The sequence below is a fragment of the Meles meles genome, chromosome 4, assembly GCF_922984935.1.
Source record: "Meles meles chromosome 4, mMelMel3.1 paternal haplotype, whole genome shotgun sequence".
Taxonomy (NCBI): domain Eukaryota; kingdom Metazoa; phylum Chordata; class Mammalia; order Carnivora; family Mustelidae; genus Meles; species Meles meles.
In genome coordinates this window covers 11,497,648-11,510,712 of record NC_060069.1, presented here as the reverse complement: position 1 = coordinate 11,510,712, position 13,065 = coordinate 11,497,648, and the positions used below count along the sequence as shown (strand labels likewise).

Here is a 13,065-nt window from a genome sequence, read left to right as displayed (position 1 = left end):
TCATCCTTAACCTTACTTTTAATATTGTCAATTGGTTTCTTTTTGACTAGTATAATATGATACCTTATCAGAGAGAAACTGTTGTTAAGGAATTGTTATATTTAGATACACACGTGTTTGCCTCTTCGTGTTTTTTAGGTATATGATATTTTTTGGTCTTTGGATTGTAGTGATTTTAATCAATTGCCAGATTTTCTTTCTTGGATTTTTATCTGTATAACATGTAATGCTAACCCACGCAAGTTATTTAATGCCCCAAATGGAACTTTCCAAAGAGGTCTACCTTCATGGGGCTCAGTGTGGCCTAGGAATGGCTTGTTTGACAAGTTATGTTCCACAAGTAGGTGTTGAGATGTCACACTTGTATTTGGAAGAGACTTTGTTTTTACCATATGTATACACACATATAAAAACAGAAGACTTCTCACACAAAATAAAGTTCGATTGGGTTTATTAGCTACCTAATTTTGGTCATACTGAATTGATTTTTCTAAATTAGGCCTTTTTTATTCAGGGGGGAGTCCTGTATTTTCATATGATTTGACTTCATGAAAGTTTTGGTTAATGTCAGAAACCAAACTGATTATTGTTCCTAAAGAGAAGAAAAATTTTAGGTTTAAAAGTTATGTGTAAATACCTTTAGAATCATCCATACAGTGTGATTAATATTTTTATTGCTTTCTTGTATTTTAGCCATCACTGGTGCAAGCTATATTTAATGGAGATCCTGATGAAGTTCGGGCACTAATATTTAAGAAAGAAGATGTTAACTTTCAGGTAAAAAAATTAATTCACTGACACTGCCCTGTAAATCTATGTATATAAACTGTTTCTTAGAGTTGTGATACCATTAAAAAGACATAACACAGTTCTGTAACAGTTGTTTTAAATGAAGGCAGAAGGGTCTTGAGGTAATTGCCTCAAAAGAAAGGGACTAGACATACATTCAGGATAAAGAGTATAACACATGAGAACTAGGAGCCTGTGAGGGTTCTTTATTTGCCAGCTTTTTACTTGGAAATTTTTCCACAGAAAAGCTGAAAAACTACTCTGAATATCCATATACCTTCCCTGTAGATCCAGCATTGATAACATTTTGCCACATTTGCTTTCCCTCTTATATTTACACATTCTCTATATACACACTCATGTGGTTTTTCTTTTTCTTTTTCCGAATCCCATTTGAAATAAGTTGTAGACATGAAACTTCACTGTTAAATACTTGTATGCATCTTAGATGAGACTTCTTTTTTGTGAACTTTAAATAAAAGACATTTCTATTAAGTTTATAATGTATCTGATTTAACTATGAGATCAAATTTGTTTTCTGTAAATAAGCATTGTAAGCATTATATACAGACTCATCTGTTTGAGTCTCTCAATAAAGAAAGATGTATTTAAAGTCTCCAAAGTGAAAGGTACAGTGCATTTAACATGTAGGACTGACATGAGACACATTGGGTATATGTATAATTTCCTCTGTGTTTCTCTAGTTGCCAATAGTTTCTTTAATTTACTAAATTGAGGTTAAAATATGTAATTTACTGTAATAAGATCAGATTTATTAATGTGTGTTATTGACACTGGAAACACATTGACAATACATTTTTCATACATAAGTCAGTCCTCTGAATTATTGGGGCGAGGGGGTCATGAGTCAGAAAGTTGCTATAGGAACACCAAAACAGATGACCTAAAATGATTGGTAATTCTACGAAAGCCTGCAAGTTCATCTCATCTTTTCCTTCATTCTTTCTTACTGTTCTACTGTGGTAATATTAAGTAGATAGGAAAAGTATTTATCTTTTTAAAGTTGGATTATCCAAATAAATTTGATCTTTAGCTAAAATGGTTCATTATTACATTAGGTAGTAATCAAAGAAATGCTGTATTTTTTTAAACCTTCCTAAGTGAATTGACTTCAAGTTGATATTTATTGGATACATGCACCTAATTCATGATGTACATATTTATTTTAAATGGAGTGCCTGGTTACTTTACCTAATTGGGGTGTCCTGAAGAAATCTACTTTTCTTAGGACAGAAAATAATTTTAGTGGTACAGACCTATGAAAAGGTAGAAAATGGCTTTCTGTTTGGTTTAACTCTAGTCTTGGGTTTCTTTGTTTGCTTGTTTTCTTAATAGTACTAACAAATCTTATCTTGGTGAGGAAGTTTGGACTATATTGTTGGTGAGGAAGTTTGGACTATATTGCTCTTTACCATGATTAATGTCTCCATCACTACAAAGTTTTTTATGGCTACTTTTCGGTCTTTTCTCATGTGACTTAGTAGTTGAGAGTATTGTCATATATTTTACAATTTGTTAAATCTGTGGCCATTTTTATAATTCAAGATAGTAAATTTTTTCTTTTAAGAGGCGATGTATACATTTGGTAAAACAATGTTTTGTCATATAAAATGACTCTTGAAAGGTAGTAAAAATATTTAAGCTTCATGTCAATGTGACAGTAGTGTTTTTCAAAAATTAATTTAAGTAACTGAGAAAAATATCTTTTTAAAACTTAAAGTTTTTGAAGTTATTTTTATAAATTTTTAGAGTGGATATACAAATTCAGATTTCTTTGTATGCTGAATAAACATAATAAACATTGTATTACTTTAGATATATTATTTTAGTTTCTTCAGTCATGTCCTGAAGTTTTGGATACTGTGGACCACCAAATAACATCTTTTTTACTAATACACCTAATTGATTTTTAACAAAACTCTTAATTTAAAATGCATTCATATTATTTGGTCTGAGAAAGAAGACTTGTTGTAGAAGCTATAGGTAAGATGATTGCGCTAGAAATACTAAAGTTGGACCACAAATAATTGAATGCCTAACTAAATACAGGTTTATTGCTCATATAATTTAATCTAGAGCAAGGTGATTTTGGGGTTGGTTAAGACAGTAATTTCAGAGCTCTGGATGAGCTTTTCTATGAGACTTTCAGCTTTCTCCTCATGGTAGATAAGATTGCTGCATTATATGCTTACGAAAAACAACCAAAGAAAGTGGAAAGAAACTTATCTTACTGTAAGTTTCCTTTTTTCTTTGTTTCCTTTTATTTTATTTATTTATTTATTTTATTTCCTTTTTTCTTTGTTTCCTTTTATTTAATTTATTTATCTGTTTATTTTTATTTATTTATTTATTTTTTAAAAAAATATTTATGTATTTGACAGACAGAGATCACAAGTAGGCAGAGAGGCAGAGAGAGAGGAGGAAGCAGGCTCTGCTGAGCAGAGAGCCTGATGCAGGGCTCGATCCCAGGACCCTGAGATCATGACCTGAAGGCAGAGGCTCAACCCACTGAGCCACCCAGGTGCCCCTGTTTCCTTTTTTAATCAAGCAAAAGCATCTTTTCCAAAATCCTCTCAAAACTCCCTCCTCAGTTTCCTTTGGTTACTAGCTTATTCTAAACCCTGATCCACCAACAAAGGTAGAATGGGATTAACTTCCTGCTTAGATCAATCATTGTTTATTACCTGGTTTATCTCCTGGGGCAGGAATAGAAGGCTTACCATCACTGGTTGTCTGACCATTCTTGGCCATTCCATATATGCAGAAAATCAGCATTTTCATAGGAAGGCATAAAGGGGAAATAGTTGTTTGGATAGGTAACCTGATAGAAGATTTTTGATTGCCTAGAAGCAGTTGAAATAGCAAACTTTTCGAAAAATAAAAGCCACTTGGACATGGAAGAAGCACTGTTAATTAAAAAGGCAAAACAGTCAAAATTTATAAAGGCAGAGTAGTATTACATAGTATAAAAGAACAATTGGAATATAGGTTATTAGACCTAAGTACTCATATTTTCTTACCTTATTACCTATATATACCACTTGACCAAATCCATTTAAGTTCTTTGTGACTCACTTTTCTTTTGTTAAATGTGTGGGGTTATAATAATGGACTTCAGTGCTTTTTTCCACTCCAAATTTAAGGTGCTCTAAAAATTCTGAATGACCTTGAATGACCTGCTTTTGCCCAGAAGGTTTCATTTGTTTTCTAAGTATACATAGCCAAGGGTGCCTGAGTGGTTCAGTTGGTTAACTGCGTTTAGTTCAGGTCCTGATCCCAGGGTCGTGGGATCAAGCCCCACATCAGGCTCCCTATTCAGCAGGGCAGTCTACTTCTTCCCCTCCCGCTGCTCATGATCTCTCTCCCTCTTTCAAATAAATAAATAAAAATCTTTATAAATAAATTAAGTAAAAATAATAATTATTATATTTATTTTTATTCTGTTATTATTTATTAAATTAAATAATAATAATAATAATTATATTTATCATTGCCCTAGGATTTACTAGGATTTAATGCCATGTTGTGGAGCCCAAATGATTCAGTTTGAAATACTAATAACACATTTCAGAGGAAAGGTCTGACTTTGAAAGAAAATTATTTTCTACACATAAAAATTTTCTTCTATCCAAAGTGATAAAAATTGGTGTTAATTATAGAATTTTATTTCAGAGATCGTGATATGCCTAAGTGTTCTTATCTTACATGATTTAGTTCATACAACAGTCTCATAAAGTTGGTAGGTTAACATTTCCATTCCACCAGTAGTTAACAAAACTAAAACTCAGAAAAGTTGACCATCTCCAGGATCAGGATCTCCAGGACCAGTAAGTATAGCAGAACAGGAATTTGAACCCGTGTCAGACTTGATAGTGACTGGGGAAATAAAGTAAATTGGAGAAAGAGAAATATATTTTCTTTTGTCAGATAGTGCCATAAAGTTGTAATGGTTCAAAAGTAGATTTTTTCCTAGAAGTTATGGCCATGTTCTATGGATTCCTACCTTTTAAACTATAATATAAGCCTGATCCTAATTTTCATGATACCAAGGGCTATTAAATGTCAGCATTGCGAATCAATGAATACATAAGCCTCCCTGGTGCTTAGACAAAAGCATTATTCAAAATAATATCAAACTAGGAGTAATTATAATCTAGCCAGTGCTGTTTTTAGTGTTTAAAACAGAGGAAGGCTTAGATGATGAGTGACCCTTTTTAAACACAAAGGAGTTGATGTAAGAGCTAGTCAATAAGTAGATCTTGCCTATATCTATCATATAACTTAATATTTTAAAAAATGCTGTCTTGTATATTTTACTAACTCCTGAATTTAGCTTTGTCATTCAAAATATTTGGGGATTGATTTGTCAAAATAGCCTTTCAGATTATTAACATCTTTTAAGCTTTCAAAAATACCTTTTGGGATCATTGAAATGATGTTGATTTTACTTTGTCAGATGAAGTGCTCAGCAAGTACACATACACACACACACATACCACAGAAGCAGATCCTTAGTTTTCATTATTATTTTAATAATGTTGGCAGTTAACACAAAGTAGTGAACTCTGCGTTTACACAGATTGCCTGAATTCCACACATCCCCACCCTTCACCATGTTCTCTAGTCTTTTCTAGAAATTAGCAAGAAGTGCTCTGATCTTCAGCCAGTCTTTCTTGTGGTCACATGTCACTTCTGCTGGCTGCCAGTATACTAAGCTGTTGATGTTCCTAAGCTCCTAATTTCTTCGCTCAGGTACTTGAGGTCATACGTACTCTCTGTCCTAAAGCTGTATACATGTACACACTGTACGCATGTACATGGTCTTCTGTAGCTACTCACAGTTGCTAGTATTGGAACCCATAACTCTCAGCCCCATCTCAAGTGTGCCCACTCAACTTCCAGCTGACTTCCACGGGACATGGAGTTAAAAGCAGGGAGTGAAGAGGAGAGAAGAACAAACTCCATTAACACCCAGGAGAGAATTTTCCCATAGTTTCTCCATGCCTAGAAGTGGTACCTCTCCTCTATTCTTGCCAGTGCCTCTAGATTCCAGCCTCAGATTTTTAAATTTTCTTGACCAGTGTTCAGTTTTCCCCAAAGATCTATAAATGAGTGTATGTACTAAATGTCATTGTGACTAAATGGCTTTTGGGTGGTTCAGAAACAAAGAAGGCATTGTCTAAATGAAACCAGCTGCTTTTGCAGCTAGAAACTGATGGTGGCTTATTTTTATATTCCAGTCATGTATTGCTTTTTATTTAGCATATACACATTTTGCATCTTTTATTTTTCATCCCCAGTATATTTGGAGAATATGTATTGGGAATGTGGTATATCAGTAGTCCTTGTTAGTAGTGAGAGCGTCCTCACTTGTCTTGGTAGCCACATAGTTTTACATTGTTTATAATGTAATTTATTTTAGCAGTCCCCCTTTTAGAGAGCATTTGGATCATTTTCAATTTTGCTAATTGGAAAAAAATTGGGATCCAAGAAAACAAAAAATTCTGCTTCAGTGGACATGCAAAAATTTTAGAATGCTTGTATTTATTATGAATTATTAAACAAATTATCATCTTTCCAAATAGACTAAGTGTAGTCTAAGTTCTTTGGAGTAATTTTACTGGACATGTATATATAAATAAGTGTTGGGTAAATGATGATATTTTTAGTAAAGCATCTTTACTCGTAAACTCAGCAATAATGCTGTTGATTTTTTTTATACTTAATACATATGAACAGTTATAGTAACATAGTATAGGAAAATGCCATAAATTCTCCTAAATTTTAGACAGAACTGAAGTTACTAATTGGTCTGTTGGGTCTTAGCACCTCAGCCCCCCCCCCTTTTTTTTTTAGTTTTACTGAGGTATAATTGACGTACAATAAATTGCATATATTTAAATTGTACTATTTCATAAGTTTTGACATGTGCATATACCTATAAAACCATCACCTTAATCCAGGTAGCTCACATTTCCATCACTACCAAAAGATTCCTTTTGCCCCTAACCTCTGATCTGTTTAGGCTGATTTGTATTTTCTAGAGGTTTATATAAATGAAATGATACAATATATCCTCCTTTTGTCTAGCTTTTTTTTCATTCAGCATAATTATTTTGAATTTCATCCATGCTGTGGCACATATTAACAGTTCATTCTTTTCTGTTGCTGAGTAGTATTCCATTGTATCTATAAATACAGTTTATCCACTGAGCTGTTGATAGACATTTGAGTTGTTTCCCTTTTTCATCTATTGCAAATAAAGCTACTATGAACCTCTCTGTGTAAGTCTTTATATGAACATAGTCTTTCTTTTGGGTAAATATCTAATGATAAGGTCAGACCATATGGTAGTTTAACTTTTTAAGAAATTGCCTACTGTGTCCAAATTGGTTGTATCATTATATATTCCCACAGCAAGATATGAAAATCTGTTTTTCCACATTCTCACCAATGTTCGGTATAATCAGTCTTTTCTCATCTTAAAAATTCTAATAGAATGGATGCATTGTATCCATCTGACAGTGTATCTCATTGTAGTTTTAATTTGCACTGCAGTGATGACTAATGGTATTAAACATCTTTTCATGTACCTCTTGGCAGTCTGTGTATTCTCATTGGTGAAATGTCTTTTCAAGTGTCTTTGCTAGTTTTTTTTTCTTAATTGGATCGTTTTCTTGCTCTTGAGTTTTAAGAGTTCTTTATATGTTCTGGATACAGAGACTCATTCTGTGGCTGTGTTTTCATTCTCTTAAGAGTTTATTTGAAAAGCAGAAGTTTTAAATTTTGTGAAGCCCAGTTTATTCATTTTTTTATGAATCTTGGTTTTGGTGTTGTATCTAAAAAGCTATCTATCTCAGTGTCATATAGGTTTTCTTGTATCTTCCAAGGTTTCATAGTTTTAAAAAATTTCACATTGAGATCTATAATCTGTTTTGAGTTACTGTTTGTATATTATGTAGGGACGCCTGGTTGGCTCATTCAGTTATGTGTCTGCCTTCAGCTCAAGTCATGATCCCAGGGTCCTGGGATCAAGCCCTGTGTTGGGCCTTCTGGTCAGCGGGGAGTTTGCTTTTCCCTCTGTCTGTGTGTGCTTTCTCTTTAACTCTCCCAAATAAACAAACAAATCTTCAAAAAAAAACCCCTATATTATGCACAATATAATGCCGAAGTTCACTTTTTTAATATGTGGATATATTCAGTTATAAAAAATTTGTTGAAAAGACTGTTTTTTCACTGAATTGTCTTTATATCTTTATTAAAAGTGTGTTGTTAATGCCAGTACCATACTGTTGTGATGGTATAGCTTTATAAGTCTTGATCACCAACTACTTCCTTTTTCAAAATTGTTTTGGGTAGTCCTTTGTGTTTTTATATAAATTTTAGAATCAGCTTGTCAGTTTCTAGGAGCAAAATTGGATTATGTTGATTTGTAGGTCAGCTTGGCAAAAATTAACATCCTAACAGTGCTGAGTCTTCTGATCCATGAACAAGTTACAGCTCTCCTTCTATTTAGGTCATTTTTAATTTCTCTCAGCAAATTTTGAAATTTTGCCAAGGATGGCCTTTTATATATTGTGTTAAATTAATATTTTATAAGTTTAATAAATTATTTAATTTCAAAAAAATGCTAAATCTGCTGTACGGAAGTGAGTTTTTCTTGTGTACTCTGTCTAGTGCTCCAGGAAATTCGAGTTTTTCACCCTAGCTGGTGGGAACAGGACACTTCCCAGTATGCAACTCAAGCATTGTTCCTTCAAAATCCATGTATTTTCACTGGGGATAATATCACCTCCAACTTGGCAAAATTTATTTTTTACTGTGAGTATGTATGTGTATGTGTGAGAGAAAGATCAGTCACATTATTACAATGATTTATGGCCCTCCAAAGGGCCAAACTGTAGAGGTTAGGTACACAGTAGTAATAAAATTTCATGGGGACAGTTAGGGAAGAAAAAAAAAATGTCTCAAAAAACCTCCTGGGTCAGGGTGATAAGGAGAAAAAGGTTGAGAAACATTGCTTTAATTACTTTGAATGCTTCTTTTCACTAGACTAGGTAGTATTTTTATATACATGTGCTGTTTTGTACTTAGCTGAGTACCCAAGGGGATAATCTACAGATCCGTGGGATTTTCTAACAGTACCAACCTCTCTCTGTTACTCTGTTCTGAGAATTCTAGCCCCTGTATTCTCCCCGGACTATCAGCTCTGTCTCTTTAACTCAGGCAGATATGCCTATTAAAATATACGTAGCTTGGGGCACCTGGGTGGCTCAGTGGGTTAGAGCCTCTGCCTTCAGCTCAGGTCATGATCCCAGAGTCCTGGGATTGAGCCCCACGTCGGGCTCTCTGCTCAGCGGGGAGCCTGCTTCCCCATCTCTCTCTCTGCCTGCATCTCTGCCTACTTGTGATATCTCTGTCAAATAAATAAATAAAATCTTAAAAAAAAATAAAATACATGTAGCTCTGTAAAAGCCATTAAAATAATTTTTTTGATTAAAACAACTGACTGACATTCCGCTGGATGTAAGATTTACACCTTACATATTTTCTGAAATGAAGTTTTCTGTTTTAGTCCAGCAGTATTTTTAAAATAGGCATTCTGGACATTAGTTTTCTTAACAATAGTATTATATTTGATAATTAAATTGTCCATCATAGATGGCAGTACCTCCTCTTATTCTAACAGGAGTTGGTATTGATACATAATTTGGGGGTGTCTGTCTGGCTCAGTCAGTAGAGCATGCATCTCTTGATCTCAGAGTCCTGCAGTCAAGCTCCACTTTGGGCATGGAGCCTACTTTAAAGAAATATTAAAAGATATGTAGTTTTGGTGTTTTTATTTTTTTATTGTGAAAAGCAAGTAAACCTTAGCATAAGGGTGTCTGATCACCATTAAATTTGTAAAAGAGTAAATTCCTTGTTTAGAATAGGTTTCTTTGTTGATTTGTCTTTTTAATACTACTGCTGATAGAGCAATGTCTAGATTACAACATGAATTAATACTACAATCTAAACTTGCTAAATAGAATTTGCCTCAGGGCAAGAACCATGCCTTCCATTTTGTAGGATAGTTAGTACTAGAAAGGGGTCTTAAAAATCAAGTAATTAAATCATCTCTGTTGAAGATGAGGCAAAACTAAAGCCCTTGGAGTTTGTTTGATTTGGTCATTTATATTTAGAAGAGATATAGGATAAGAGCCCATTTTCTTAATGTCCAGTTCGTTTTTTATCCATGTTGTCTCCCGTAGTTTGTCACTCCTCAGTTCTGCTTTGTGGTTTAGTACAGGTACAAGAAATTTCTTAGCTTTTCTCTTGCAGCTGTAAGTTAGCTTATACTAAGTATAAGCCCTTAGTAAATACTTGCTAGCTCAATTTGGTGTAACTTGGTAAGTTAATTCCTTGGCAGATTAGTCCTGGTTACTTTGCTGGGGACTAGGAAGACAAGTCCAGTCATAATGTACTTTCCCCCGTACTCTTCCATTCTCTTTCCTGACTCATGGTATCCAGTTGTGCCCTCATTGTCTCCAGCTCCCTTTGCTTCATCTTCAGTTTCTTTAGGTTGCCCTTGACAGTAGTCAGAATTCCTTAGATGGCCCATAGGAATCTCGTGATCCTCCCCCCCACAATGTACATCTCCTGTATAATCTTCAATACCATAAATAAATGAACCTCAACATAGATTTTTCCTTAGGTCTTCTGGTGAGAACACTGCTCACTGACACTTTGATTTCAGCTTTAGGAGAGATCCTGAGCAGAGGACCCAGCCACACTACGCCTGGACTTCTGCCCTGTAGAACTATGCATTAATAAATGACTGCTATTGTGAGCTGCTAAGTTTGTGATCATTTGTTATGCAACAATAGAGAACCAATATAAGACTAATATCCCTTTTCTGGAACACCTTTCTTGGTCCTCCAGGTACTATTATGGCAGCCTAATAGATGCCCGCAGCTCTCTAGATGTTTGTAGCACGCATACTAGTTAACCTGTTTCATGTTTAGCACCTTTCACTCTCAGTGTATAGGGACCTGGTTTGAATTATTCCCTGTATTTAAACCCAGTCTGTGGTAAATAGTAGCCATTTATAAAGTGTTAGAAGTGAATGAGTAAAAATGAGACATAGACCTGGACTTTAATCTAAATTTTTAATGTAAAAGGTGTTTGGCGATGTTGTATGTGGGTATTCTTGTTTTTGTTTGTGTGTGGGATGTACCAGCGAGTTTCCCCAACAGACTAGAAAACAACTTTACTGTTAATATTAACATTTAAATCATTATCAGTAATTAAAGTTTGTAGGATTGCTGAATACATAGCACAAAGAAACAGGAAAAATGGAAACTTCACAGGTGAAGAGGGCATGCTGGGAGTTGCCATTCATTGTTAAGAACTGCCTAACAAGCCAAGTGTATAGTTTTTGGTAAGGTGGGGTTCACTTTTCATACTGCCAGAATGGTGGCACATATAAACTATAAGCAAGTCTAAATAGCTGATATATTGGTAATTATATGTAAACTAAAGCACTTGTAAAATAGCCAGTCAGATTTGGGAAAGGAAACTTCTTGTCCCATCCCACCCCAAATCATGTATTCACAAAAAAATATATATTTTATTTAAATTACATTAATTATAAGTTATCTAGTATAAAAGTGAGTGATTTAATTAATAGATTAATTAGTAAATGAATGTTTTCCATAGAATTAACAGTGACAAAACCTTGAGATACATTTTCTCCAGTCTTAGAATTGTTGAGTAAAACATGTCAGTTACATAAATATTTTATCTTATTTTAAAGATTTTAGTTTTTTAGTTGACAGAGAAAGAGAGACAGACAGCACAGCAGAGGAAAAAGGAAAATCAGACTCCCTGCTGAGCAGGGAGCCCAATATGGGACTTAATCCCAGGACCTCATGACCTGTGCCAAAGGCAGACACTTAACTGACTGAGCCACCCAGGAGCCCAGTTACACAAATATTTTTAAACTAATGTAGGATTGTTTTCTGTGATAGTTTTTATAGATAATTAAGGATTTGAATATTACTTACTTGGTGCCTGGGTGGCTCATTCAGTCAAGCGTCTGCCTTTGGCTGAGGTCAAGATCCCAGGGTCCTGGGATCCAATCCCGAGCTGGCTTCCTGCTCAGCAGGGAGTCTGCTTCTCTCCTTCCCTCTTCCTCTCCTTTCCCCCCACCTTGTGCTCACTGGGGTGTGTGTGCACGTGCGCGCGCGCACACACGGGCTCTCTTTCTCTTTCAAATAAGTAAAAATCTTTTTTAAAAAAAGAGTGTTACTTAAAGTGATTTAAAGCATTTTATACGGTCAGTAAATTAATAAATAATATATTAATTATTTTAATATTTATTTTTATTCTTAATTCCTTTGTAGACACAAATTGATGGTTGAGGGAAGGGCATGGGTACAAGGAGTGAGTAGCTTCCTTTTTCAGTTTTCAGGTGACTTTTTCATTTTCATTTTGAACATTAGTTCAGGAGAATAAAACTTGTCAAACAAGGAAGTCTACTGTTGTTGTTCTTAAGCTGAAATAGTATGTCAGAGCCTGTGTCTTCTGCCAAATTTTTTAATACGCTTTTCCTTTTAGTTCAGCTGTATTTTAATTGATGTTTTAGAAGAATGATTTAGAAGAATGTTTTAGAACACTCATGTCCAATGTTTTTCTCCTTCTTTCTTTTAATCTTTTTAAAAATTGTGAAGTATAGGGGCGCCTGGGTGGCTCAGCGGGTTAAGCCTCTGCCTTCGGCTCAGGTCATGATCTCGGGGTCCTGGGATCGAGCCCCGCATCGGGTTCTCTGCTCCGCGGGGAGCCTGCTTCCTCCTCTCTCTCTGCCTACTTGTGATCTCTCTCTCTGTCAAATAAATAAAATCCTCTAAAAAAAAAATTGTGAAGTATAACACGCTCAAAATATATAAAACAAATGTAGACTATTATGAATTATTTAAATGTAACTTCTTCCCAGATCAAGAAACAGAACATTACTTTTGCCAACAAAAGTGCCCTTGGTGCCTACCTTATGATCAGAACCGTTATTCCCACCCTGCAATGTGGCCGTTAATCCGACTTTTATAATAGTGTCTCTCTCTCCATTTTCTTTTGTAACTTTGCCACCTAATTATTCCTCTCTAACCAGTACAATTTAATTTTGCATGTTTTTAACTAAATAATCTTACAACATGTATTCTTTCGTGTCTGGGTTCTTCTGCACGACACTATCTTATTTCAAAAATTTACCTGTGTTAT

At 34.7% G+C, this 13,065-nt stretch overlaps 1 protein-coding gene across 9 annotated transcripts in view; it reads left to right on the top strand.

Moving 5' to 3' along the window:
- ANKRD28 (ankyrin repeat domain 28) overlaps window positions 1-13,065 on the top strand; it is a 210,367-nt gene that overhangs the window by 85,440 nt on the left and 111,862 nt on the right. For all 9 annotated transcript variants that reach the window (XM_046001800.1, XM_046001798.1, XM_046001799.1 and 6 more), the window contains one exon: window positions 694-777. In XM_046001800.1, the coding sequence (XP_045857756.1) occupies window positions 764-777 (14 nt within the window). In that variant the 5' untranslated portion in view covers window positions 694-763. The remainder of the gene's footprint in view (window positions 1-693; window positions 778-13,065) is intronic.